We start from the raw sequence: 27,280 nt of genomic DNA, 5'->3' as shown, positions 1-27,280 counted from the left end.
AGATAGAGAGAGACAGAGAAAGGAGACAGACACAGATTAATAGAAAGAGACAAAGAAAGGGGCCGACAGACACAGGGATGAAGGACATGGCGGGGGGTGAAGGTTGAGGCTCGGGGCTGCGGCACTGGGTTGGGCTGGGCCGAGCCGCCGCCCTTCTTCCCCGGTCCCAGCGCAGCCCAGCAAGCGTCGGCGGCGACCTCGTCAGCACCAGGGCCAGCGCCACCCCCGCAGCCCCCGCCCGTCGGAATCATCGCCTAGACTCGGGGAAGGGGGGGGGGGAAGAAGAGAGGAACACGCCCCCCTTTTCCTCTCCCCCCCCCCAGTCGCATCCTAAATGGACCGCTCCGAGCCGCCTAGGGCCAGGATGGCGCGAGCCACGCGCTGAGAAGGGGGAGCCCAGACTGGGTTGCGCTGGGCGGAACCACCCGCCTGGAGCTGCGGGCGGGAGGGGGGGGGGGGCTCTGGCGTCGGAGGGAGGGAAGGAGGGAGCGGGCGGGCGGGCGGGCAGTGCGTCGATGTTGCGGCGCTGCGCTCAGTCGGCTCCAGGGCTCGGCAGGAGCCGCCGCACTCGCTGCTGAGCTGGAGTCCCCGACGCTGGCTCGCCCCTTGCGCCAGGCAGAGGGTCGGAGAGCCGCCTGCTTGGGCCTCGGAGCCTCGGCGCTGGCGGGCCGCGAGGCCGCCTCCATCCCTGCTCGCCTCCATCCTCGCCCGCGTCCCTCCCGGCTTCTCTCTCCGTCTCCGTCCCTGCCTCCCGCTGTCGGTCAGTGAGGCGGGCGCTGCTGTCTCCGGCGGCCGTCGGTCCCCCGACCGGCGCCATGAATTACCTCCGGCGCCGCCTGTCCGACAGCAACTTCATGGCCAACCTGCCCAACGGCTACATGACGGATCTGCAGCGGCCTCAGCCGCCCCCGCCCCCACCCGGCGGCCCGGCGCCCCCTTCGGCTGGCTCGGGCAGCGTGTCGCCCGCCGAGCGACCCCTGCCTGCGGCCGCGCCCAGCCCCGGCCCCGGCCCCAGCCCCGGCCCCGGCCCCGGCCCGGGCCCCGGCTCCGGCTCCGGGCTGGGCGGGGGCGGCGCCGGCGGCTTCTTCTCGTCGCTGTCCAACGCAGTCAAGCAGACCACGGCGGCGGCCGCGGCCACCTTCAGCGAGCAGGTGGGGGGCGTGGCCGGGGGCTCCGGGGGCTCCAGCCGGGGCAGCAAGACCCTGCTGGTGATCGACGAGGGGCCCACGGATTGGTGAGACGCTTTTCCAGCGCGGTCCCTACCTCCTACCCTACCCGGCCTCGCCCCACCCCCTCCCCGCGGGCGACCGGGCCCGCCTCTGCACCCGCTTTCCTGCGGGTCTCCCTCTCTCGGATCACCTGTGGAGCGCACCTTCCTCCTCCCCCGACAGCTAGTGTCTTTCCCCGGGGCGGCCCCAGTTTATTCTGAGGCGGGGGCGGCTGGTTGGGCGGCTGAGCGCAGGACTAGGCCCGGAGGGCTCAGTGGTTAGCACGCACTGCAGCCTAGCTCGGAGGCTCCCCCTCCCCCCGCCTCCCCCCCGCCCCCTCAGCTCGCGCTCGGTGAGGCGTGCGTGTCTGGGTCTCTGGGGCCCGAGGCTCAGCATCGGGATGCGGCTCCACCCCGCGTTGAGGCAGCGCCCTCCCTCTGCGGCCCGGGCCCGCGGGAAGCGCCTCCGATTAAAGGGGGTCTAGGCCTGCTTTGGGGGAGGAAGGGCCCCCCCCCCCCCGCCCGGGAGTCCCCTGTGTCGGGAGAATTCCCCGCGCACTGCAGCCTCTTTTTTTCCTACGGGGGAAGAGAATGCGGCGCCAGGGCTGCTGCCCTCGGAAGGGCCGCTCCGGGCCTGTTGGCTTTGGGGAGGGGGAGCTTGGATTGCATCAGGCTTCCCAGTGTGGGTGGAGAGGCAGCAGAGAGGAAATTGCTTCGTCATCTCTCTCCCCTCCCCCTCCCGCAGCCCAGAATCCCCCTCCCCCTCCTGGAACTCGAGACTCCCCCCCCCCCCTGGAGGCAGGAGCCCTGTCCCCTTCCCGAGCCCAGGCTTCTCCTCCCCCAGGGCTGGCTTCGGAGACACACACCCAGATGCCACCTGCACGGGGCCAGCCCCCTCCCCCCAGCCTGACAGACGCATGCTCACAGCCAAAGCGCTCCCCGCAGCCCTGGCGCTCCCCGACTGCTGCCAGCCTAGATGAGGCGGAGGGGGCGGAAGCTGGGGGGGGGGGGGGCTCGTCCCTGCCCCGTGGCCATTAGATTCGGCCTGGAAGCTTCCTGCAGCCCCCTCCCCCATCCGGTCCTGTACAATCGAGCGCAGTTGTCTGAGGGGTGCAGGGAGGGAACTGAGCTCCGAGCCGGCCCCTGCCCTCGAGGTGGTGGTCGGGCCGCGGCAGGTGCCTTTACACCAGAACCTGCAGTCTCCCTCCCAGCCTGGAAACGGTCCCTTCCAAGGAGGCGGGGGCAGGAGAAGGGCCCTTTGCCTCCCCAGCTTTGCTGGGCCCTCCCAGGCCCCGCCCCCAGCCGAGGGCGAGCCCCCCCCCCCAAGGGCTGGTTTCCCCCCAGGGCCAGGGATGAAGGAGGGGCCTCAGCGGCCTTTCCTGGCCTTGCTCGGAGGGAAACGACCCCCGCTTTCCTTCCTCCCTCCCCAGGGCCAAGTACTTCAAGGGGAAGAAGATCCATGGGGAGATCGACATCAAGGTGGAGCAGGTGGGTCCCGGGCCCCCTCGGGCCAAGTAGGCAGGGAAGCTTAGGAGGGAGAGCAGGGCTGGGAGGCAGGGGCCGGGTGGGGCTGGACCCGGTGCAGGCCGGCCCCCCTGAGCCCCCCCCCTCCCCCCATGCTTCCCAGGCTGAATTCTCCCATCTGAACCTGGTGGCCCACGCCAACGGCAGCTTCTCCGTGGACATGGAGGTGATCCGCAACGGAGTGAAGGTGGTTCGGTGAGTGGGGGGGGCCCTGAGCACAGGGAGCAGCTTTCTCTCCCAAGGCCCACAGGTTTGCCTTCAGGTTCCAAACTGCCCAGCACAGAGCGAGCCTCAGGGAGCCCCCTGGGGACAGCAAGCCAGAGGGATGCAGCTTTTGGGAAAATGGTGCTCAATTCAAGCTTCCTCCTCCCCCTCCTATTCTTTCTTCCCCCTCCTCCTCCCTCCTCCTCCTCCTCCCCCTCCTATTCTTTCTTCCCCTCCTTCTCTCCCTCCTCCTCCCTCCTCCCCCTCCTATTCTTTCTTCCTCTCCTCCTCTCCCTCCTCCTCCTCCTCCCCTCCTATTCTTTCTTCCTCCCTCCCCTTTTCCTTTCCTTCTTCTTCCTCCTCATTCCCCTCCTTTCTTTCCTCTTCCTCCTCTCCCCCCCTCCTTTTCCTTTCTGTGTTCCTTTCCTTCTCCTTCCCTTTATTCCCTCCTCCTTCTCTCCCCTTCTCCTTCCCTCCTCCTCCTTCCCCTCCTCCTCCTCTTTTTTTCTGTGTTCCTTTCCTTCTCTTTCCCTCCATTCCCTTCTCCTCTCTCCTGTTCCTCTTCCCTCATCTCCCTCCCCTCTCCTCTCCTTCCTTCCATCTTCCTCTTCCTCTCTCTCCTTACTCCTTCTCCTCCTCCTCTTCCCCTCCCTCTTCCCTTCTGTTCTCCTCCTCCTCTCCTTTCCCTCCCTCTTCTTCCTCTCTGCCCTCCTTCCCTCCCTCCTTCTCTTCCCTTCCTCCTCCTTCCCTCCATCTTCTCCTCCTCTCCTTCCCCTCCCTCATCCTCCCTTCTGTCCTCCTCACCCTTCTCTTTCTCTCCTCTTTCTTCCTCCTCCTCCCCTCCCTCCTCCCTTCTGTCCTCTTCCTCCTCTGTCCCCTCCCTTTTTTTCTTCTCTTTCTTCCTCCTCCTCCTCCTTTCCTCCTCTTCCTCCTCCCATCCCTCCTCCCCACCTCCTCCTCTAGGTCCCTGAAGCCCGACTTCGTGCTGATCCGCCAGCACGCCTTCAGCATGGCCCGGAATGGAGACTACCGGAGCCTGGTCATCGGGCTGCAGTACGCAGGCATCCCCAGCGTGAATTCCCTGCACTCGTGGACAACTTAGACAAAGCCCTGGGTGGTAGGTGCCCCCACTTGTATGGCCAGCCCCGGGGCGGTGGGCCTGGCCGGGCAGGGCCCTTTCCCCCTCACTGTCCTTTCTCCCCCCCTGTCCCCATCCAGTTTGCCCAGATGGTCCGGCTACACAAGAAGCTGGGGGCGGAGGAGTTTCCCCTCATCGACCAGACCTACTATCCCAATCACAAGGAGATGGTGAGTGCACCCGGGCAGGGGTGGGCGGCCTCCTGCCACGGCCTCCGAGCGGTCTGTGCCCACGAGGCTGCAGCATCACTCTGGGTGTGAGGGTGGCCAAGGCACTCAGCCACGTTGGACGGCGCTTGCCACACCTCGGTTGGGCTCACGGAGCCTCTGTTTGGCCCTTTGTAGCGTTCTGGGGCTAAAGACGATGAAATGGCCCCTCTCCTAATGTTCCACCACGAACCACAAGGTGTTTGTGAATAAGTCAATTTGGGGGAGAAAGAGAAAGGGAAGGAGAAAGAGAATCTCTTGCAGGGGAACAGGAAGAGGGGTCGCCTGAACTGCCCACCCTAGGAAGCTAGGGATTCTAGGAGGAGCCCATGCCGGGCAAGGGGCACAACCTCAGCAAATGTGTGGAGATGGGAGATGGGGTGTGCGGTTTGGGGAACAGCTGGGAAGCTGCTACCTAGATGGGAGCAAATAGAAACCTGGACCAGGAAGGGAGCTGGGAGGCAGATTTGTGCAAGGCTTTAATGTCAGGGTGAGGAGTTTTACTTGATCTGAATTGGGGGATTTGAGGTAGTCACAGCTGGAGGGAACTGTGATGTTGTACTAGAGTTAAGGGGCCGGTTCAAACCAGAGACTAGGCCATGTGATCCTGGGCAAGTCACTTCCACCCAGTCTCATTTTTCTTCCTCTCTAAAATGAGAGGATTGGACCAGATGCTCGCTAGTGTCCTTTCTCACTCTGAGATTGTGTTATGAAGGCCGAGCCGGGCTCTGCTGCTGGATGACACTGGTCCTCTCTTCTTTTCGCTGAGCCTCAGTTTCCTTACCCTCTAAAATGGCCCTTCCAGCTCCTAAGCCTGATATCCTGCTAGTTGAGAAGTGAGGAGGACTTGCAGCCAAGGCCACAAGGTGTGTCTTTGGAATCGGGGAAGACCAAATTTAAAGGCTCAGCCAGTTATCATTTCTCTGAACCTCAGTTTTCTTATCTTTAAAATGGGATACCAGTACTGTAGCCCAAAGGTTTAGTCCAAAGGAGGCCAGAGACAGGTAGGAGGCAGGAGAACGATGTAGACATACTTGTTCATGCATCTCTGTGTGTCTCTGTCTCTTCCCTTCTGTCTGTCTTTTTCTATCTCTGTCCCTTTCCGTCTCTGTCTCTTCCTGTCGCTGTCTCTTTGTCTCTTCTTATCTCTGTCCCTTTCTCTCTGTCTCTTCCTCTCTGTCTCTTGTCTCTTTCCTTTCTGTCTCTTCCTATCTCTGGCCCTTTCTCTCCTGTTCCTTCCTTCTCTCCTTTTGTCTCTGTCCCTTTTCCTGTTCTCTTCCTTCTCTGGCCCTTTCTCTCTGTCTCTTCCTGTCTCTCTCTTGTCTCTGTCTCTTCCTCTCTGTCTCTTGTCTCTGTCCCTTTCTGTCTCTTCCTATCTCTGGCCCTTTCTCTGTCTCTTCCTGTCTCTCTCTTGTCTCTGTCCCTTTCTGTCTCTTCCTATCTCTGGCCCTTTCTCTCTGTCTCTTCCTGTCTCTCTCTTGTCTCTGTTTCTTCCTCGCTCTGACTCTTGTCTCTGTCCCTTTCTGTCTCTTCCTATCTCTGGCCCTTTCTGTCTCTGTCTCTTTGTCTCTTTATATCTCTGTCTCTTGTCTCTATCCCATCCTGTCTCTTCCTAGCTCTGTCTCTGTCTCTTCCTGTCACTGTCTCTTTGTCTTCTCTTCTTATCTCTGTCCCCTTTCTGTCTCTTCCTCTCTCTCTCTTGTCTCTGTCCCCTTCTGTCTCTTCCTATCTCTGGCCCTTTCTCTCTGTCTCTTCCTGTCTCTCTCTTGTCTCTGTCCCTTTCTGTCTCTTCCTATCTCTGGCCCTTTCTGTCTCTGTCTCTTTGTCTCTTTATATCTCTGTCTCTTGTCTCTATCCCATCCTGTCTCTTCCTAGCTCCGTCTCTTGTCTCTGTCCCTTTCTGTCTCTGTCTCTTCCTGTCGCTGTCTCTTTGTCTGTCTCTTCTTATCTCTGTCCCTTTCTCTCTGTCTCTTCCTCTCTCTCTCTTGTCTCTGTCCCTTTCTGTCTCTTCCTAGCTCTGGCCCTTTCTGTCTCTGTCTCTTTGTCTCTTTATATCTCTGTCTCTTGTCTCTATCCCATCCTGTCTCTTCCTAGCTCCGTCTCTTGTCTCTGTCCGTTTCTGTCTCTGTCTCTTCCTGTCGCTGTCTCTTTGTCTGTCTCTTCTTATCTCTGTCCCTTTCTCTCTGTCTCTTCCTCTCTCTCTCTTGTCTCTGTCCCCTTCTGTCTCTTCCTATCTCTGGCCCTTTCTCTCTGTCTCTTCCTGTCTCTCTCTTGTCTCTGTCCCTTTCTCTCTGTCTCTCTCTTGTCTCTGTCTCTTCCTGTCTCTCTCTTGTCTCTGTCTCTGTCTCTTCCTAGCTCTGTCTCTTGTCTCTGTCCCTTTCTGTCTCTTCCTATCTCTGGCCCTGTCTCTCTGGCTCTTCCTGTCTCTCTCTTGTCTCTGTCTCTGTCTCTTCCTAGCTCTGACTCTTGTCTCTGGCCCTTTCTGTCTCTGTCTCTCTTTGTCTCTTTATAATCTCTTCTCCCTTATCTTCCCTTTATCTCTTCCCTTTATATTTCCGGTTTCTCTCTTTGTCTTATTCCGTTTCTGTCCCTTTCTCTTTCCTTTCCCTTCTCTTTGTCTGTCCCTTCTTTCTCTTCCCACTCTCTTCCCCTTCTCTCTCTTGTCTCTGTCCCCTTCTGTCTCTTCCTTTCTCTCCCTTTCTCTCTTGTCTTTCTGTCTCTTCTTCTTGTCTCTGTCCCTTTCTGTCTCTTCCTATCTCTGGCCCTGTCTCTAACCTCTTCCTGTCTCTCTCTTGTCTCTGTCTCTGTCTCTTCCTAGCTCTGACTCTTGTCTCTGGCCCTTTCTGTCTCTTTCTTTTCTCTTTATTTTCTGTCTCTTGTCTTCCCTTCTCTCTTTTCCGTCTCTTTCTTCCTGTCCGTTTCTGTCTCTTTTCTGTCCTTTGTCTCTTTGTCTTTTTCTTGTCTCTTGTCCTTTCCTCCTGTCTCTTCCTCTCCTCTCTTTCTCTTCCCCTTTCTGTTCTTCCTATCTCTTCTGGCCCTTTCCTGTCTCTTTTCCTGTCTCTTCTTTCTCCCTGTCCCTTTCCTCTTTCCCTCTTCTCTCTTGTCTTTTCTGTCTCTTCCTTCTCTCCCTTTTCTCTCTTCTCTTCCTGTCTTCTCTTTCTCTTCCCTTTTTCTCTTCCTATCTCTTCCTTCCTTTCTTTGTCTCTTTTCCTTTTCTCTTGTCTCTTCCTCTTCTCCTTCCTATTTCTTCTCTTTCTCTATCCCTTTCTGTCTCTTCCACTTGGCCCTTCCCGCTTTTTCTCTTTATTTCTGGTCTCTTTCTTAAACCAAATTGGGTCCTTCCAACTCCGGTCCTCTGGCCCTCGGCCCCAATTCGGGCTCTTCTTTGGTCCTCTTCCCCAATTTCTTGTCTCCACACCTTCTGCCCCATTCCATCCGTCTCCTCCAAAAGGCAACCAGAAACCATTGGCTTGTTTCCCTCCGGTTTTCCCGGGGCCTCATTTCACGGGAGGCAGGGGTGGGTAGGGGCCCCTGAGGGCCCAGTTCGGGCCTGGGCTCCACCTCCAAGGTTCAGGGAATTTCAGGGGAGCACGGCCGTTCCTTGAGGGCTTGGCAGGGGGGGTGGGAACCCTCCCCGAGGGGCCAATCAGTGGCAATTCCCCTTCCCAGGCAGGTCCCCCCCCTTTTGCCGGGCACCAGGCAGGCCGGATGGAGGCAGCCCGGGAGGGCGAAGGGCCCCACCCCCCGCCCCTTCCCCTGGCCCGGCGCCCAAAGGGCCTCCAAAGGGCAGGGGGGAGGGGCCCTTTTCGAAGCCTTGGCTGGGCTGGGGCTTTCCGGCTTGGCTCAGGGCTTTCCCACCGGAAGGTGGGGGGGAGGAAGCTCCCGTCCCTGTGGGCCGTCCTGGGGGGAAATGGGCCCAGGCCCCCGAGGAAGGCCGCGCAGGCTTAATTCCCCCTCCGGAGCCGGTCCCTCCCTTTCCCCTTTGTTCCCCCGACCAAGGAAGCCCAGGGATGGGTCCCGGGCCCGGAGGGAATTTGGGGTCTCCTCCCTCCCCCTTTGCCCCCCTTGGGCCCTGTTGCTAGGCAACCAAAGGACTCCGGGGTGGGAGGCCCGGGAGGGAGGAGGGAGGGGCCAGGGTTTTCTTTGGGGGTTGGGGGGGCTTTCCTCCCGGGTTAAAAGCCAGGGTTTCCCGGGCCCCGGGGGGGGGGGGGGGCCCCCCCCTTTTTTCCCCCCCCCCAAACCCCCCCGGGCCCCCCCCCGGGGGGCCGGGGACCCGCCCGGGGGGCCCCCCTTTGGTTTCCCCTTTTTTTCCCCCCCGGGGTTTGGGGGGGGGCCCGGGGGGGGGGAAGGGGGGGGGCCCCCCCCCCCCCTTTTCCCCCCGGGGGGGGGGGATTTCCCGGGGAAGGGGGGGGGGGGGCGCCCGGGCCCCGGGGGGGCCCCCCTCCGGGCCCGGGGGGAAACCCCCCGGGGGGCCCGGAATTTTGGGGGGGGGGGGGGTTTCCCCGGGGGCCCCAAAGGGCCCCAAGGGGGGGGGGGGGGGGGGGGGGCCCCGGGGGAAACCCCCGGGGGGGGGGCGGGTTCCCCCGGGGGCCCCCGGGGGGGGGGCCCGGGGCCCCCGGGGGAAAACCCCGGGGGGTCCCCCCCCCCCCCCCCAAGGGCCCCGGGGCCGGGTGGGAGGGGGGGGCCGGGGCCCGGGGGGACCCCCAATTTTTAAAAGGGGGGGGAGGGGAAGGGCCCGGCCGGGGCCCCAAAGGGGGGGGGGGGGGGGGGAAGGGGGGGCGGGCCCCCCCCGGGGGGGGGGGGGGGGGGGGGGGGGGGGGCCCCCCAAAGGGGGGGGGGGTTTGGGGCCCCCCCCCCCCCCCCCGGGCCCCCCCCCCCCCCCCCCCCTGCCCCCGGGGGGAAGCCCCCCCCCCGGGGCCCCGGCCCCCCTGGGGTTTGGGGGCCCCCTAACCCCCCCCCCCCCCCCCCCCCGGGCCCCCCCCCCCCCGGGCCCTGGGGGGGGGGCCCCTTTTGGAGTTTTCCCAAACCCTTTCCCCCCAAAATTTTTTCCCCCTTTCCCCCCCTTCCCCCTTTTCCCCCCCCCCCCCTTTCCCCCCCCCCCCCCCCCAACCCCTCCCCCCCCTTTCCCCTCCCCCCCCGTCCCCCTTGTTTTTCCCCCCCCCCCCCCCTTTTCCCCACCCAACCCCAAAATTTTTCCCCCCTTTTTCCTTCCCCCCCCCTTTTTCCCCCCCCTCCCTTCCTCCCCTCCTTTCCCCTTTTTTCCCCCCCCCCCCCCCCCCTTATTGGGTTTTTTTGGGCCTCCCCCCCTGTTCCTCCTTTTCCCCCCCAAAAAACCCTTTCCCCTTTTTTCCCCTTTTCCCCCTTTCCCCCTTTTTCCCCCCTTTTCCCCCCCTCCCCGGTTTCCCCCTTTTTAACCCCTTTCCCCTTTTTTTCCCCCCCTTTTTTTTTCCCCGGCCCCCTTCCCCTTTTTCCCCCCCCCCCCCTTTTTTTTTCCCCCACCCCCCCCTTTTCCCGGGCCGGCCCCCTTTTTTTTTTTGGGGGGGGTTTAACCCCCCCAAAACCCCCCCCCCCCTTTTGGGAAAGGGGGGGGGCCCCGGGCCAAAAACCCCTGCCCCCTTGGGAAAAAAAAGGGGGGGAAAAGGAAAAATTTTGGGGCCCAAAAAAAAGGGGGGGGCCCCCAAACCAAAAACCGGGAAAAAAATTTTAAAACCCCCTTTTCCCCATTCCCCCCCCCCCCAAGTTTGCCCCCCGGGGGTTTCCCCCCCGGGCCCCTTAAAAAAGGGGGGCCCCTTTCCCCCCCGGGGGGGCCCCTTTGGGGGGGCCGGGCCCCCCCCCCCCCCCCCCCGGGGCCCCCAGGGGCCCCGGGTTCCCTTGGCCCCACGGGGAAAACCCCCCGGGGCCCCGGGGGGCCGGGGGGAAGGCCAAAAGGGGGGGGCCCCCCTTTTTGGGGCGGGAAAAACCCCCTTTGGGGCCCCCCAAAACCCCAAAAAGGGGGGCCCCCCCGGGGTTGGGGGCCCCGGGGGGGAAAAAGGGGGGAAAACCCCGGGGGGGGGGGGAAAAAAAAGGGGCCCCCTTTTTTGGGGGTTTTTGGGTTTGGGCCCCGGGGGGAAAAGGGGGGGGGGGGGGGGGCCCCTTTTCCCCAACCCAAGGGGGGGAAAAGGGGGAAACCCCCCCGGGGGGCCCCCCCCAAGGGGCCCCAAAAAGGGGGGCCTTTTGGGGGGGGGGGGGCCCCCCCGGCCCTGATTCTGTACTAGCAGGATCCACTTTGGCAAATGGTTCTCCATGGTAGAGGACGATCCAAAAGCCTCAGCCGGGGATGTTTGTATTGGATGGGCCGGGAGTTTGCCCACTTATAGGCTGGTCTCTTTTGATCTCAGGAACAGTCTATCCTGGGGGGGAGGGGCTCCATGTGTTATTCCCTCCAATGCACAGATAAGGAAGGGCTCGGAGGAGTCTGGGAGCTTGGCACACCGTGGGACTGCCCCCCCCCCCCCTCCATCCTCACAGCCATAGTCAATGGTGGCCCTCATCTTGATTGCTTGTGGACGGGGTCAGAGTCACTGATTTAGGAGAGCAAGGGGCGGGGCGCTCGCCCATCCCACGAGGTGTTTCTCCCCTGAGACTATCCAGGGTCTCTGGACAAATGCCTGCAGAGGATGGGACCAGGAGGGGTGTTTAGGGAGGGCCTGCTGTGCACCAAGTCAAACCAGAACTGGGCCTGCTCCCGGGGAGATCCTGCTAGTGAGGGGCCAGACTCAGGGAAGGCCTTCGGAAAGAGGTGGCTACCTGCCTTGGAGGAGTCCTGGGAGGAGGCAGAGGGAAGGGAAGGGTGGAGGAGAGAGAGAGAAGAAGAAGAAGAAGAAGAAAGAAGAAGAAGAAGAAAAAGAAGAAAGAAAAAAAGAAAAAAACAAAACGGGGAAGGCAAGGGAAGGGAAGAACAAAACAAGAAGAAACAAGGGGAAGGAAGGGCCAAATAAAGGCAGAACCAGAATGGCCCAACAAGAGGGAAGGGCCAGACACAGAGCCAGACAGACAGAGAAACAAAAGAGAGACAGAAAAGAAAGATGACAGAGACAGAGAGACAAGAGCAAAACAGAGAGAGAGAGGAGGAAGGAAGACAGGTGGAGAGATGGCCACAGTGTGAGAGAGAAACAGACACAGAGAAACACACACACAGAGAGACTCAGAGCGAGAACCTGCCCCGCCTGGGAGCCCATCCATGGTCAAGGCCTTGACAGGTGGCTCCCAATATAGGGTGTTGACATCCCTCCACCCCCACTTTGAGGAAGATGGCCAAGTGGCCCATTCTGGTTCTGTGTGAACTACCCCCTTGAACTTGACCTTTTGCAGAGGGCAGACCCCAGGCTGGAGTAGCTGGAGAACAGCCCCCAAAGCCAGCCAAGGCACTTTGCTGACATGCTGGCACTAAGTCGGTCTTTCTGGGCGGAGGGCAGGTCAGGAAGCAGCGCGCAGTGGGGCCCGACATCCGCAGGGCACCGTGTGAGGTGCTTTGCAAACTATCTCCTTTGAGTTATTATTCTGATTCTTGTTTTTATTATTGTATCTAGAGACCAGGACTAGGCCGGGCAAGTCTCGAGTGAGGGCCCTTCCTCCACAGGGCAGGGGACACTGGGAGCCTGGCCTGGAACCTTGAGGGTTCCTGCCCAGGCAGAGGCAGGAGGGGCTGCAATCCTCAGAGACTGGGGTGGGGGGTTTCCTGCTGTCAAGAGACCCAAGTTTCAGGGTAGGGTGTAGCCCTGTCTGGCCAGTCCCCAGCCCCGTGCGAGGAAAAGCTTGGCGTCGTGCCATGAACGCTGGATTTGGAGCTTGAAGACCTGGGTTCAGACCCCGTTTCTGTCACACACACCTTGGACTACCCTTCCCCCCCCCCCCTCCAGTTTCTTCCCCTCTCAGTGATGAGCACAAACCCTAGAGCATCATGAGAATGTAGTCAAAAGTAGTGATCGTGCCCAGAATGACTGTAGGTCCTGGATTTAGAGATCGTTTGGTCCAACCCCTTCATTTGACACAAGAGGAAACTGAGGTCCCTGGAAGGTGAGCGTTCTCCAGGCATTGAGGAAATCTGGGCTCGATCCCATCTCATGCTTACTTATTAGCCGTATGACTGCAGTTAAGTCATTGGCCTTCCTGAGCCTCAGTTTCCTTATCTGTCAAACCCTCCGGCTCAAAGGATTGTTGCGGGACAATGGGTGGTCCCAAAGCTGGGATTCCAAGTCAGACCCTCTGACTCTCCAGGAACATCTTGGGACTCAGACATCAGGCTGTAGAAGAGAGGAAAGGGGAAGGGAGTTTCCAGTCAGCCAGCAAGTTGCATCACATTGACGCAGTGTTGGGAACAACTTCCCAACTTCCAGATCTCACCCCCCCCTTTGTGTTTCCCGAGGCCAGTGTCCTTGGTCTCACCCTGCCTCCTCTCCTCCCCTCTTCTTTCATCTCCTGTCCTTTCCTCTCTTCCCCTCCCTCCCTTCTTTCATCTCCTGTCCTTTTCTCTCTTCCCCTTCCTCCCTTCTTTCATCTCCTGTCCTTTCCTCTCTTCCCCTCCCTCCCTTCTTTCATCTCCTGTCCTTTCCTCTCTTCCCCTCCCTCCCTTCTTTCATTTCATCTGTTCTTTCCTCTCTTCCCCTCCCTCCCTTCTTTCATCTCCTCTCCTCCCTTTCCCTCCCCCCTCACTAGGGTTTCTCACTCGTGTCCCTTCTCTGCACGTTTATTGCCTTTCCTTTCACTTCTTCCCTTATTTCTGTGCTCCCTCTTCTCATCTCCTTGTGCTTCCTCTCTTTTCACCTCCCTGTACCTGTCCTCCCATTGCTGTTTCACGGGATCTTGGATTTAGAGCTTGGGGGGCATCTGTCCGGTCCAGTATCCTCAGTTTAAAAATAAGGAAACTGAGGAAACCCAGAGAAACAAGGAAAGAACTAGTAAGTAACAGAACCGCATTTGAACTCGGGTCCTCTGCCTTCCAGTCCAATAGTTTTTCAGAGCTGGGTCCCCCGTGCTCCCCTTTTGTTGTCTTAGTGCCTCTTCTCATCGGGGCATGCCACGGGCAGAGGCTAAATCAAGCTCTCGTCAGAGAAGGGATTGCAGAGTCCCGGCTCCCCGCTCCCGGGAGGCTCTTCTGCTGCAGGGAGCTGGGGCTGCTGGGCTGTACCCAGGGGGTACACTTGGCGCTGGGAAAGAAAGAGCTCAAACTCCAAGGGAACTCTGCCTTCAGTCAGGACCACTGGCTTCCTCCCCAGCCTGGGACCCTGAACAAAAGACCTCAGACGAGGCGTTGCTTCTCATGTTCCTCAGTTTCCTCCTCTGTAAGGTGAAAGTAGACCAAATCGAGCCTATGGTTTTTTGAACAAACGGGCCTCCAAGTCACACTGGGAACAGGAGGCAGTGGGGTTTGAATCCTGCCTCTGAGGGGCCTGAGCCCTCGGCACACATTACCCGTTTCTTGGGAGCCGGGCCCTAAATGATGGGGACACAGAGGGGGGCCAAGCTCGACCCCTAAGAGGAAAACGAAGGCCGTGGATCAGAGGATCCCAGAGGGCCCTTTGGCGGAGCCTTCATAGGCCAGAACCTCCGAATGTGCCAGTGCAACCTGCGTAATAGAGGCTTAAAGGGAACACGACCTTGGCATCGATGCGGTGACAGATGAGGAAAGAGAGGGTGAACGAGCTGGTCTGTGACCGTGCACAGTCCGCTTCCCCTGCCTCCCGCCACGGATGGCGGTCCCCCGAGGTCACACCCCCAGTGGCCGAGCCAGGACGCGACCCTGAAAGGGAAACGTGTTCAAGTGAGACAAGTGGGGCAAAAGAGGGGACTTTCTTGGGGTGTGGCCGCCCCTAACGGGGCCTGAAAGCTCTTCTTCACCCAGCACTTCCCGGGAGTGGTTCGGCAGCAGCCTCCTCCTTTTCCCATCAGCCCAGTTCTGATGGGAAGGCAGGAGGGCCGTTTGCTCTTCTGGGCACTCGAGGATGTGCGTGCCGGTGTGTGTGCGTGCTGGTGTGTGTGCGTGCCGGCGTGTAAGTGAGTGCGCTTCTGCGTGTCAGCCGGCCCTGGCCCGGCGGCCATCCTTGGCTGTTGTTTCAGCTGCTGGGTGGGGCCGAGCTGAGCCTTCGGGCATTTTTCTTTGTGGCTGAGCCTGGGTCAGGTCAGAGCTGCGGTGGCAGTCACTCCTCACTCACTTACCGGCTTCCTCTGTGGGAAAACCAACTTTCTCTTTTCTGGAAGTTGCTACTCATCAGTCGGCAGCCTCCCCCACCCGCTAGCTGGAAAAGCTTGGGTGTGGGTGGGAGCCAGAGGGAGGATCCCCGGGCAGCTATTAGCCAATCTGGGCTGGAGCGCCATCTGAGCCATTTAGTGGATGTGACCTTGGGCAAGTGCTCTTACGAGCAAACTCTGGCTCTCCTCACTTGTCCAGCCAAGGTGGCCGGGCCCGTGGTTTCTGGCACCTCTGTTCTTCCTCCTCCCCCAAACTCATTGGGACTGGCCGCCTCCCCTGGGGGCTGACCCTCCCCCAAGGGCCCAGTTCTGGTCCGTCGGGGGAGAATCAGCACGTCGAGTACAGAGGGAGGATGGGAGCCAAGGGCAGAGCCGGATCATCGATGACCTGGAACCGAGTGAGCCCAGCAGACCCGCCCCCTCATTGTGCAGATGCGGAAGCTGGAAGCTCTGGGCAAATTTGCTCAAGATCGCAAATGCGTCAAGTTGCAGAACCGAATTCATTACTTGGGGGGGGGAGGAGTTGGGTGATAACTGGGGGGCAGGGGGGAGGGCTGAGAAGGAAGGAAAGCAAGAGCAGAGCAGGACGAGACTAATCGGACCATTGTCCCTTTCTGCCAGCTCACCACAGCCAGGTACCCCGTAGTGGTGAAGATGGGCCATGCTCATTCAGGAATGGGCAAGGTGAGTCTCCTTCCCGCTCTATCACCGAGGCCTGGCGGGTCCCCGAAGCCTCTGCCCAGATAAGCCCAGCAGTGGCCCAGGTTTCACCGGGATGCCTTGAGGCCGTGCTTTCCCTCTTCCCAGAGGTCTCTGAGGGAGACCGTCGGGTTCTGGGGACATCCCACCAAAGGGTATTCCGGAACGAGTCTGGCTGGGCTTGGGCAAGAGCTTTCTGAGTTCTCTTGCGTACTTTTCTGCCCACGGGGCCCAGCTCCAACAGGCCTTGACCCTGGTCTCCCAACCTTGGCCCGCAGGTGAAAGTAGAGAACCAGTATGACTTCCAGGACATCGCCAGTGTGGTGGCGCTGACCAAGACCTACGCCACCGCAGAGCCCTTCATCGACGCCAAGTATGATGTCCGGGTGCAGAAGATTGGCCACAGCTACAAGGCCTACATGTGAGCCTGAGGCACTGGCTGGGGCCCATTGCAGCTTGTCTCTTCCCATATAGCCTACTTGGATGGGGGGGGGGGGCGGTGTCACGTGGTGAGCTGGCCTTCCATATTGGGGTCCTCATCCCAGGTTGGTCTCATTACCGCTTTGGGGTACTAGTGAGCCCCTGCCCTCCCCCAAACCAGCTTAACACAGCCTGCCCTGAATTGTTTCTTTGCTCTCCTCCCAGGAGGACCTCGGTGTCTGGGAACTGGAAAACCAACACGGGCTCGGCCATGCTGGAGCAAATTGCCATGTCTGACAGGTGGGGCCAGTGAGGGGAGATCTGCCAGGCTGGGAAAGGGGCCTGGGGAGGAGCAACCCATTAGTACACCAGGCCCACAGAAAAACCATGCTTAGAACCCGGGACCCTGAGACTGCAGAAGCCCCGCAGGGAGATGTGCCAGCCCTTCAAATGTGGGGAACCCAGACTGTGGGGAAGATACTGCATCTGCTTGGGCAGTGCCTGGGGTGAGGAGGGAGAAGGCAAAGGAGCAAAGTTAGACCAGATGGCAGGCCAGGCTCTAACCTGGGAGCTGTCCCCCAGTGATGCCAGCCCCTCCCCCTTAAGGTATTCTACAAGTGGCCCGCTGTGTGCTTTTGGGACACCTCCGGCCTTTGTTCACAGGTACAAGCTGTGGGTGGACACGTGCTCCGAGATCTTTGGGGGCCTGGACATCTGCGCAGTGGAGGCCTTGCATGGCAAGGATGGGCGAGACCACATCATCGAGGTCAGCTTTCCCCCCACTTCTCCCCCCATGAACTGGGCATATCTCCTTGTTCTCCCCCCATTCTGAGCCTTTCCCTCCCCCCCCCCCAGGTGGTGGGCTCCTCCATGCCACTCATCGGGGATCATCAGGATGAGGACAAGCAGCTGATCGTGGAGCTCGTGGTTAACAAGATGGGCTTGGCCCTGCCTAGGCCCCGGGAGGCTTCTCCTGGCCGTGGAGCGCACTCTCAGGTCAGCCCCGAATGGCTCTTTGGCCGAGGGGGGAGGGGGAGGGGGAGGGGGAGCGGTAGTGGCTTGTGTGTGCATGAGTGTGAGTGTGAGAGTGTGTGTGTGTGTGTGTGTGTTCTGGACACAGGGTTTGAGGACCACACCCCTCCCGCTTTCTCTGCAGGCTCCATCCCCAGGGGCACAGGCTGGGGGTCGCCAGGCGGGACCTCCAGCTCAGCAGCGCCCCCCGCCCCAGGGTAAGTAAAGCGAGGGCCTTCCCGGAGGGTGGCGGGCTTTCATCAAGGGGAAGGGTTTCCCTTGGAGGTGCTGGGTGACCATCCGAGGCTGGAGAGGCTCAGTGTGAGGGGCTTTCTCCTGGGAGAGAGGGGAGGAATGACGGGAGGAGGGGAAGAGAGGAGGGTCGGGTTTGGGTAGCTCCGGGTAAAGCGCATGTGCGTGTGTTTCCCCTCGCAGGGGGCCCCCAGCAGCCCGGGCCCGGACCTCAGCGCCACGGCCCTCCTTCCCAGCAGCGCCCCCCGCCTCAGGGCCAGCCGCTCCAGGGCCTGGGCCCTCAGGCGGCCGTGGCGGCGCAGCCGCGCCTCCCCAGCCCCAGCGGGCAGGCACCGTCGGGCTCCGGCCGCCAGCCGCGTCCGGCGGGTTCGGGGGCCGCCCCGCAGGCGCGCGCCCCGCAGCCAGCGCAGTCGCCGCAGCCGCAGCCGCCCCCGCAACCTCCGCAGCCGCCGCAACCTGCCGCGGCCACCCAGGGCCCGCGCCAGGGTAGCCAGTCCCCGCAGCCGCAGCCGCGCCAGGCCGGACCCGCTCGGGGCCAGGCAGCCGGGGGCCCGCAGAGGGCTCCGCAGCGAGCGCCGCCCGGGCCGCCCGCGGGCCCCACCCGGCAGCTGAGCCAGGCGGGCCCCCAGGCCGGCCGCCCCGGCCCGGTCTCCGGGCCACCTACCACACAGCAGCCGCGGCCCAGCACCCAGGGCCAGGGCCAGGGCCGCTCCCCCGCCGGGCCCGGGCAGCCCAAACCCCAGCTCGCCCAGAAGCCGAGTCAGGACGCGCCGGCCGCGGCCCCGCAGCTGAAGTAAGGGCGGGGCCTCTGGCCGGGGGGCGGGGCCTCCTATGGGCGGGGCGTGAGCGGGCCGGAGCGGGGCCAGCCCGGGTCCCCGCCCCGCGGTAACTCTGTGTTTCTCTCCCTCCTCCTCCTCCTTCTCCTCCTTCTCCTCCCCCTCCTCCTCCCGGTCTCGTCCCGCCCCCGTCCCCTCCTCCCTCCCTCCGCCCGCCTTGTTTCTCTTCAGCAAATCCCAGTCTCTGACCAATACCTTCAACCTTCCAGACCCGGCCCAGGCCCCGCCCCGGCCCAGCCTTAGCCAGGACGAGGTGAAGGCCGAGACCATCCGCAGCCTGAGGAAATCCTTCGCGAGCCTCTTCTCCGACTGATTCCCCACCCCCTGCCCCCTTCCCCCCGAGGTGTGATTCCCCCTCCCCCCCCCAGGCCTCCAAGGCCCCCTCAGCACCCGGGATGGCTGTGTCTTTAAATATGCAAATCACCGAGCACTCCCAGTGCCCTCGGCCGGGGCGCTCCTTCCTCTCTCCCCCTTGTGCGCGTGCGTGTCAGTGTGCCGTCCGTGTGCCTGCCCGTGACCCTCGTGCCGCCGCTTGGCGTGTGTTGGAGTTTCTCGTGAAGCCTGTGATGCGCGCAGTGACGCTGTAGTGGCCCCCCCCCCCCCCCCCCCCCCCCCCCATCTGTTACTCTGACCACAGAAGAGTCAAGAAACGTGATTAAGTGATCAAAGCGAGAGCTGGGCAGCCTCCTGTGCTTCTTGGGGGGGAGGGGGTGGTGGGAAAGCAGGCACAGGAGAAGGGGTGCGGGGGTTTCCTTCCTCCCCTCTGGCCTTTGAACCTCGGCTTCACCCCCCCCACCCCCACCCGAGGCCGCCGGGAGCTGGGCAAACTGCAGCCGTCACTGCCAGGTCCAGGGAAGCGGGGGAACGGAACCTGGGGCCCCTGGATCCCGCCTTGGGGCTGGCCAGGGCCTCTACGGCCCAAAGAGGCGCAGGGCTCCCAGCAGGGACGAAGGCAGCTCCTCCGTCTGAGCCCGGTGCAGCGACGGTTCCGATGCGCTGCGCTCGATCTTAGGCAGCACCCGTTGCAGCAGCTCTATGGTGACCAGGATCTGGGAGGGGGAGGAAACGGGCAAGGGTTGGGGCCCCAGCTTTCAGGAGGCCTGGCCCAGCCCAAAGCCCCCCCAGGAGGTGGCTTCTGACCTCAGGAAAGAGGGGCCGCTCTTCCCGCTGGAAGCGCAGACAGTCGGCCAGCAGCTTCTTCATGGCTTTGGGGCAGTTGTTGGACACCTTGGTGAGGTCTGGCGACAGATAGCCTCTGCCCACCATGAAGATGATCTGGAACCAGAGCAGGGGGTGGGCATCGGATCACTAGGGGCGGTCCTACCCTGGCAGGACCCCAGAAGGAAGTTCTCCAGCCAAGGAGGAGCTGCATGAGGGAGGGTCAGGCAGGACCAGAACGAGGGTCCCGGGAAGGCGGGAGGAAGGAAGGGGAGGGAGTATCCACCTGATCTCTGTTGTTGATGTGGCTATAGGGAAGACTGCCACTCATGAGCTCATAGAGAACGACGCCATAGGCATAGACGTCAGACTGGAAGCTGTAGGGGTTCTTGTCCTGCATGCGGATCACTTCAGAGGCCTGTGGAGTCCGGGGGGAGGGCCTGGGTGAGCGGGCTGGCCTGCCTTCTCGGTGGCCGCTCCCCCTCCTCCCAGCCCCCAGCCTCACCATCCAGAGCACAGAGCCAGTGGGCTGTTCCACTTGCTGGGCGCCACTCCACCTAGTCTTGACAGTGGCCAGCCCAAAGTCTCCGATCTTCACCGTCAGTCCCTCGTGTAGGAAGATATCTACATCCTTGTCAAAGGCCACAGACAGTATTCTCTGGGCACCCTACCCCTCCCCTCCATCTTGCTGCCTCTAAACCTCCAGGACCCACTGCCTTTCCCAGCCTGCCTTGGCAGACCTCCCCATCCCTTTGTAGCGGCCCTCCAAGGGAGCACGGGTGGATACTGTTGGACTTGAGGTCTCGGTGAATGATGTTCTTGGCATGGAGGTAACTGTAGAAGGACACAGATTATGAGGAAGACCTGTCTGGGGCGTGCGCAACACATACACACACATACGTGTCTATGCCCGGGGGATGGGGGGAGGATTTATGAAACGGCTCTGAGCTGTGCCACGTGTGAACATCGCGTGCCAAGGGCCGGTTCGGAGGAACTCACTCCATGCCCTGAGCCGTCTGTCGCGCCACGTCAATGAGCTGTACCATGTCAAAGTGAGTGTCAGCCACGTGCAGGTGGTGGTAGAGGCTGGAACCCTCACACCACTGGGTGATGATGGCAAAGTCGGGCCTTGTCATGAAGCCCATGAACAAAAGGATGTTCACGTGGCGCGTCTTCCTGTGGGGGGGAGGGGGACGGTTAGCCCCCGCTTGCACAAAGCCAGCTTGTGCAAAGCCAGCTCGTGCTCCCTGCCGGCCGCCGTGCACACGCTCACCTGAGGACCTGCATCTCGTTCTTGAAGGCCTGTGCTTGCTCAGCCGTGGGCTGTGCCACCTTTAGCACCTTCACGGCCACGTCTCCGTGCCATCGTCCACGGAACACGGTCCCAAAGGAGCCCGTCCCGATCCTCTTCAGCAGCTGCACCTCCCCTGGGGCCACCTCCCAGTAGTAGCCTGAGTCTCGGTAACCCAGGGACTTCTGGGAGGCATGGATAGGACAGGGGGGACGGTGAGCTTCCCATTCTCCCAGTATTTCCCCCATTGTTCCCTCCTTGAGAGCTCTGACTCGTGTGTGTGTGTGTGTGTGTGTGTGTGTGTGTGTGTGTGTGTGTGTGTGTTTCCCAGCTCACCACTTTCTTCTTATCATCAGCTGAAGCTGAGGACTTGCGCTCAAGGGGCTCTGATGAAAACTTGGGGTGTGGGGATTTCCTTCCAGGGGGGGACACAAGGCTGGGGCTAGGACTGCTTTGGGGGGTCCTTTCCCCACCTGTTCCTGGGAGAGGCAAGGACACAGACAAGAAACCAGAGAGAGATGGAAGTAAGGAAGGCCTGGGCCAGAGGATGAGGGGAGGAGGGGCAGCAGGGGCTGGGATCAAGGGATTTGGATGCTCACCTTCAGCAGTGAAGGCCTGGGCTGCCTGCTGTGGGAGCAAACGGGGGGAGCACAGGTCAGCCTTTTCTTTGGACCCCCGGGCCTTCTTTTGCCCTAAAAGCTTCCGAGTTCTCTCAGGCCAAGGGCAGGCCTCTTGACCCTCTCCCCCATCCCAGGTCCCCGACCCTCCAAGCCTAGCTCCCCCAGACCACCTCCTCGGTGAGTTCTCATCGGGAGGCGTTCCAGGGACAGCCGTCACTGAGCGTCCCCTGACAGGCATCGATCGCCCTCACACTTGAAGGCCCTACCTGTACGAGCCTACTGTCCACAGGCATCGTGGTGCTGATCATGTGCACATTGGGTGTGGATGTAGAGCGGATCCTCTGGAGGGGTGGGCCTCCAGACCCAGGGAAAGCAAAAGTCTCCCCGTGGGAGGCTGGTGTTTGTGTCCTGGAGGGGAAGGGAAGTGGAGGAGGAGGAGGAGGAGGAGGAGGAAGCCTCTGGATCAGGTTCCTCCCTCCACAGACCATCTGCTGGCCTTACCTGGGACTCTTTGGGGTGTGGGACTCACACAGAGCCTGGCCTCCAGACTGGGGCTCAGGAGCACCAGGGCCTCCAGTCAAGTCCTGGACACTGCGGTAGCAACTGAAGCAGAAAATTAAAGAGACCCCTTAGGGAGGGTGGAGAGGGTGGGCAATCCCCAGGAAGGACCAGCTGGGATGAGGGAGATCCCGCCCCAACCCAGGTGAGGGCAGGCTGACGGACAAAGGCAACCAGGCCACTGGGGACTCTTGGGGCGATCCCGGGGACTGGGAAAGACCATAGGCCTCACGGTTGGCGGGCGGTAGCCATGTCAACACAGACGGTGGGGACCCGGGCACTGCAGTGTTGGTGGAACTTGTAGCCACATGTCTGGCAGCGGAAGCCATGAAAGAGGAAGCGGCGGCAGAAGTCGCAGAAGGTGGGAGCCAGGAATGTCTTCCGGGCAAAGTTGTGGGCAGCTGCGAGTGGAACATCAGCCCGGACCTCGACCGTCAGTTCTTCCCCATGCAAAGGAGCAATGGCTGCATCCCAGGCCGTTGCTGTCTTCCGGCTATGGGACCCGAGGGGATGAGACATACAAAGGGAAGGATCAGTGATGGCTGAGGAGGAGGCGGAGGCTGGGGGGAGGGGCTGGGAGAAGAGAGGACAGACAGGGTGCTCACCCCTGTACAAGGTGATAGACAGCACAGCAGTCTTGGTTCAGTCCCCGCACCTTCAGTGCCTTGTCCAGTGAGTCGGAGACGGTCATTCCATCCCGGGCGGTTACCTAGCAGGCCCCCCGATTCCCCCAGATGGTTGTAATTGGTTTTTTCCCCAAGTCTCCCTCCTTGTCCAGCTCCCCAGATTAGGAATCTCTCCCTTCCCTGGGCGGGACCCCTGATATTCCTTCCCTGCTGGATCGCTCACCACTGTACGCTGCTGGTTGGGCAGATAGACCTTCACAGTGCCCCCTACCCGACTGCTGCTCGAAGGGGTCGCAGCAGGATCTTCTGCTGCGGTTAGGCTCCTGGAGGATCCTACGGGGGTGGCAGTTGGGCCTCGTCTCATCATGTCCCCCCAAGCTCGAGTGACCCGAAAGGCGGGGATAGACACTGTTGGGGGACAAAGATGATGGGGAAGGCTGTAGATCTCCATACGTTACTGGGAGGACAAGTGGAAAGGGGGATGGTTTTGCAGTTGGAAGCCTTGGGTTCAAATCCTGGCTCTGGGTGGATTTGGGCAAGTCACTTCACCTCTTCTTGCCTCTATTTCTTCTTTTGTCAATGATGAAATTAGATTCCCCCTCCTCCCCAGTTCTAGCTCTATGACCCTTATGACGGCCAAGGCCTATTAGAACGGCAATGATGTTGGGATGGCTCAAGGTCTTGTGTTACCATTTATGGGGTTAAGAATATTTGGGATGGGGAAAGATTTGAAGATCTTAAATTCTTTTTTTGTTTTTGTTTTTGTTGCTGAGGCAATTGGGGTTAAGTTGCCCAGGGTCACACTGCTAGGGAGTGTTAAGTTTCTGAGAAGATCTTAAATTCTTGGGGGAGGGGGAGAAATCTTTAGTTACTATAAAGGAGGTTGATAGAAGTGGGAATAGTGGATTTCTAAGCATGGCCGGCGGGCCAAGGATGATGGGATAGGAGAGTGGAACTTTCTACACACTGGAAGCAGAACTGTGCATCTCTTCTCTTGGGAAAGCCCTGCCCCAAACAGCTGGTTCCATCAATCGTCCCTCTAATTCTAGTCCTTAGGGATCTTTTGTGAAGGAGCCCAGGTTTCAGGGGAAAACTCTGAGGTAGGAGTGGGGCCGACACAGGAAGAAGCAGAAGAGGCGCTGGCTAGGTGCTGGGGAGGAAAGCAAGCAAACAATACCGAGTCACCAGAACCTGGTATGGGGTTGTAGATAGAGACGTGTTTGATCAATGCAAGGGGGATACATTTCCACAGCACCCTAAGAGCCCTTTTCTTGGGACAAGCAGGAGTTATGGGATCCAAGAATACAAAAAAGATTTTTCAAAGGTACAGGGGAACGGTGGCCCCTCCAGTTCTTCACATATGCTTTCAGTTGTAAACATAGGACAAAGCAGGGCTTTCAGAGTGGCCACTTCATATGCATCAATGTTTAAAGCTGGGCCCCGGGGAAGGCAAGGAGTGCTATCTGATGTAAAATGGCAGAACTGTGGACATCAATAAAGGAACACGGAGGTGGACACACAGTGAGTAGGTCTCAGAGAACCAAGCACCACCTGCTGAGCAGAGCTACAGGAGGCAAAAATCAGAAGCATCAGCAAGAGCAAATCTTGGCATTAGCCGTGGCTGGAGCCCCACCCAGGGGTGTATTGTAAATCAGGGTTTTGGGATGGGGAGTATGTGCCTGTGCACTCTTGTGCGTGTGTGCCCATGTCTTTGCAGGATTCTATTGTCAGCCTTGTGAGCTTGAACACTTATAAGGGGAGCTAGTGGCTACTCAAGTGGTTCTCAGATTCCAGGTGGGTGGGAATAACGAGCGAGACAATTAAGAGGTGCTCCCAGAGTCCTCGAGCCTTCCTTTCGAAACGACTTGGTGGGGTGCAGCTGGCGTTAAGAATGTGGGGGGGGGCTGAAAATCTCGGAAAACCCTTCACGGAACTTTGATGTTGGGGTTAGTCAGACATCTCCAAGAACCATTACTAGGAAGCTCTCGTCACCAGGAAAAACGAAGCCCCTCAAACTGGCTGGGGATTTCTAAGCTCCAGAAAAGGCGGGGGGGTGTAGGAAGATGAGTATGAAAAACAGAAAAATGGTAGGGGGGGGAAGAAGGGGAAAAACTGAGTCGGGATAGGTGGGAAACAGCCCCACCCCGGGACGGCCGGAGCACAGGCTCCAGCAGGCAGACACTTTAAAGGAACCAAACTTCGTGCCCCTCCCCCTTCCATTCGCGCCTGCGCGTTGCGCCCAGCTACCCCTCCTAGCGACGGGAGATTCCATTCTTTTTCCGTGAAGGGGGTGGGGGGTCCCCGGGACAAGACAGGAAGTAATACAGAACGGTCACCGTGGCTTCGGCCTGGCTTCGTCTTACCTGTCACGGTGCTGCCACAGAAGCTTCCTCCATCTTGGGGCCCGTCTTTCCTCTCCCGGAGGGTGGAACCGGCCACGGCCGCCCCAAGGCCCCTATTCCGTCAGGTCTGCCCCCGTCGAGATCCCATTGGCCGTTTCGGCTCCGCCCAAGCCCCTACCCACAATCTTATTGATCGCAGGAGCCGCCGCTCCTCCAGAATTCCCTGCTCATTGGCGAACGCTTCCTCCTTTTTAGGCTCACAGCGTTGATTGGTCACTGCGGGATTTACCCCTTTACTCTCAATCCCTTACTCTCCTGGAGCCCCGCCTCCCCCGGGCGCACATTGGCTACTTCTGCCGCAGTTTTCCCTCAGCTCACTGGCTGGCAGGGAGGGTTCCCCTTACCCCCCCTCCCCCGTCCCGGCTACTTTCTTTTCTCCACCTTCTCAATCCCGGGAGCCCCACCTCTGCCGAGTGATCATTGGCTATTTCTCCCCCCACCCCTTCTATGCCCGCAACGATTGGCCAGGGTCCTCGCTCCTCTTCCTCCTCCCACTTCGCGGTGGGCTCTTATTGTGTCCCTAAATCTCGCTCTTTAAGCGGATCGGGACAAAGTTGGGGGGAAAGTTGAGAGAGGTGAGGGGTGAGGCCGCCAGGCTGCAGCCCGCCACAGAGGTGAAGGGTGTGGCGGGATGAGTGCCTTCGAGTGAGCTGCCTGTCCTAGGAAGGATCCCACCTCTTTCCATCATTCCCAGCGCCTTTGCCCATTTCTGTCCCCCTCTGTCCCCCTTTCTCTTCTTTCACTCCTCTCTGTCTTTCCTCGGGGACACGTGCTCAAGCTCTGGCTGTCACCCATTCTTCTTAGCTTTGGTTTGAGGAGAGAAATGGGGGGAGAGGGAGGTCCAAGGGAAGAAGCCTCAAGCGGCTGACGCTTTAGATGGGGGAGGAGGGAAGGGGAGGGGACGGCTTCTTTCTGTCCCTGCCGTGCATACCGAGGAATTATCTGAGGTGACCCCCTAAGCCCGGAGCAGAAAGGGCTCCCTAACGCTTGCACACCTCGGCCTGGGCCGGCCCTTGCCTTTCGTCGTGGTCCCGCCAAGGCAAGCGAGAGGATGGCTGCAGCTCTACGAGAAACCTCGGAAACTAGCGAGGGAAAAAAGTCTAAGGCCTCCATCACCTCGAGCTGAGATCTAGCCCCATCAGCTCCCGGCCAAAGAGAGGAGAAAAGTGGGGGGGCTGACTGTGGGAGGAGGGAGGGACTGCTGAGGAAGGGGCCCTTAGGCTCAGGGCTACCCCAGGCCAGGAAACACTACTCATTCCTAGAACGTTCGGGCTACACAAAGACTTAGGAGACTCCTGCTTCCCTCTAAAGACTTGGGCTAGCGGCCTAGGTTGCCGGGGGCTGAGGGGCAACGGATGCCCCCTGTTGTCGTGGAGAGAGCTGAGAGACCACAGAGGACCTTGGAAAGACCTCAGTAATCCCGGAGGCAAGGGCCTGGACCACTGGTCATCTCATGCCGAGACTCTCCGGCCGGTGAAAACCCGGCGCAGGGCTCCCTGCACGTCTGGGTTCCGGAGGCTGTAAATGAGCGGGTTGAGCATGGGACTGAGGACGGTGTTGAGGATCCCAACCCCTTTGCTCTGGTCTGAGGCCTCGACGGAACCCAGGCGCATGTAGCTAAAGATGCCAGCCCCATAGAAGATGCCCACCACGGCCAGGTGGGAGCTGCAGGTGGAGAAGGCCTTCTTGCGGCCCTCTGCCGAGCGGATCCTCAGCACGGCAGCCGCCACGTGCAGGTAGGAAGTGACGATGAGGACCGTGGGGGCTCCGGCCATGACCACGCCCAGAGCGAAGAGCAGCAGCTCGTTGAGGCGAGTGCTGGAGCAGGCCAGGCGAAAGAGAGGGGGGAGGTCGCAGTAGAAGTGGTTCACCACATTGGGGCCGCAGAAGTCCAGCGTGGATAGTGCCACCGTGTGGGTCAACGCGTTTCCGAGCGAGCAGGCCCAAGATGCAGCCACGAGTGCTCCCTGGACTCCTCGGCCCATGCGAGTTGTATAGGTGAGGGGGCGGCAGATGGCTAGGAAGCGGTCATAGGCCATGGCGGTCAGTAGGAAGCAGTCAACTCCAGCCAGCAGGTGGAAGAAGAAGAGCTGGGAGAGGCAGGCGGCAAAGGGGACAGCCTGCTCGTGGGATAGAAGTCGCGCCAGCATTGGGGGCACCGTGACGCTGACACAGCCGATATCTAACAGCGACAGATTCCCCAGAAAGAAGTACATGGGCGTATGCAGCTTGGGCTCCACCAAAATGGCAGCCAAGATGCCCATGTTGCCACCGACCGTGGCTGCGTAGGCCAAGAGAAAGACGGCGAAAAGGACCGGCTGCAGTTCCCACCTCTCTGTCAGCCCCAGCAAGATGAACTCTGTCACCGATGTCACATTGTAACTAGGTTGTAGGTCCATGGGTGGGCTCCCTCCCGGGCCACTGGCAGAAGCTGGAGACGGCTGAGGGAGTTGGCTGAGGGAGACAGTAGAGTTGTTAGCTCGGACTTGGGCCCCATTGTCACTCTGCCCCACAAGCCTGAGCCAGGTTTAAACTAGGGTCCTCCTGACTGGTGCTGGTGCTCTATCATCTATCTATCTATCTATCTATCTATCTATCTCTCCACTATCTAACTGTCCCTACCAATGTATGGTCTTGGAAAATGAATCAAGCAGACCTTGCAGAGCCTCAGCTCCCTACATGAACTCACCTGAGCCCAGATGTTCCTTTGCTCATGAACACAAATATCTACCAATCTGGCCATTCCCAGCTTATGTCTACGGGTAGGACTGATCCTATGATGTTCCCTCTCTCTGAAACCGAGAACTGCAGCCGGTGATGCGCAGGGAGGCCCCGAGGCTGCTGGGCCCTTGTCCTACGGAGCCAGGACGCTCACAGTGGTCAGCTGGGTCCTCACTTTTT

General features: G+C 60.4%; 3 protein-coding genes across 3 annotated transcripts; 1 reads left to right on the top strand and 2 right to left on the bottom strand.

The window, feature by feature from the left end:
• Nucleotides 1-479: 479 nt before the first annotated feature.
• SYN1 (synapsin I) lies at nucleotides 480-18,396 on the top strand. The gene is given in 13 exon segments (XM_031945244.1): nucleotides 480-1,234; nucleotides 2,638-2,695; nucleotides 2,835-2,926; nucleotides 3,899-4,052; nucleotides 4,154-4,243; nucleotides 15,128-15,190; nucleotides 15,484-15,626; nucleotides 15,851-15,925; nucleotides 16,289-16,391; nucleotides 16,481-16,621; nucleotides 16,782-16,854; nucleotides 17,072-17,681; nucleotides 17,896-18,396. Coding segments are annotated over 13 exon segments (2,163 nt in total). The 5' UTR covers nucleotides 480-815; the 3' UTR covers nucleotides 18,038-18,396.
• On the bottom strand, nucleotides 18,391-24,468 carry ARAF (A-Raf proto-oncogene, serine/threonine kinase). The gene is made up of 15 exons (XM_012553421.3): nucleotides 24,341-24,468; nucleotides 22,201-22,385; nucleotides 21,957-22,060; nucleotides 21,584-21,844; nucleotides 21,295-21,396; nucleotides 21,060-21,201; nucleotides 20,773-20,800; nucleotides 20,510-20,652; nucleotides 20,156-20,358; nucleotides 19,882-20,058; nucleotides 19,670-19,716; nucleotides 19,388-19,506; nucleotides 19,169-19,300; nucleotides 18,865-18,999; nucleotides 18,391-18,773 (listed from the first exon to the last, which is right to left on the bottom strand). The coding sequence occupies exons 2-15, from the start codon at nucleotides 22,342-22,344 to the stop codon at nucleotides 18,636-18,638; spliced, it is 1,875 nt and encodes a 624-aa protein (XP_012408875.1). The 5' UTR covers nucleotides 22,345-22,385; nucleotides 24,341-24,468; the 3' UTR covers nucleotides 18,391-18,635.
• Nucleotides 24,469-24,918: 450 nt separating this feature from the next.
• LOC100913635 (olfactory receptor 3A2-like) lies at nucleotides 24,919-26,955 on the bottom strand. The gene has a single exon (XM_031944520.1). It carries the CDS (start codon nucleotides 26,776-26,778, stop codon nucleotides 25,831-25,833), a length of 948 nt encoding a protein of 315 aa, XP_031800380.1. The 5' UTR covers nucleotides 26,779-26,955; the 3' UTR covers nucleotides 24,919-25,830.
• Nucleotides 26,956-27,280: the final 325 nt, after the last annotated feature.

The sequence above is a fragment of the Sarcophilus harrisii genome, chromosome X, assembly GCF_902635505.1.
Source record: "Sarcophilus harrisii chromosome X, mSarHar1.11, whole genome shotgun sequence".
In the NCBI taxonomy this organism is placed as follows: domain Eukaryota; kingdom Metazoa; phylum Chordata; class Mammalia; order Dasyuromorphia; family Dasyuridae; genus Sarcophilus; species Sarcophilus harrisii.
This window is presented reverse-complemented; position numbering and strand designations above follow the sequence as displayed.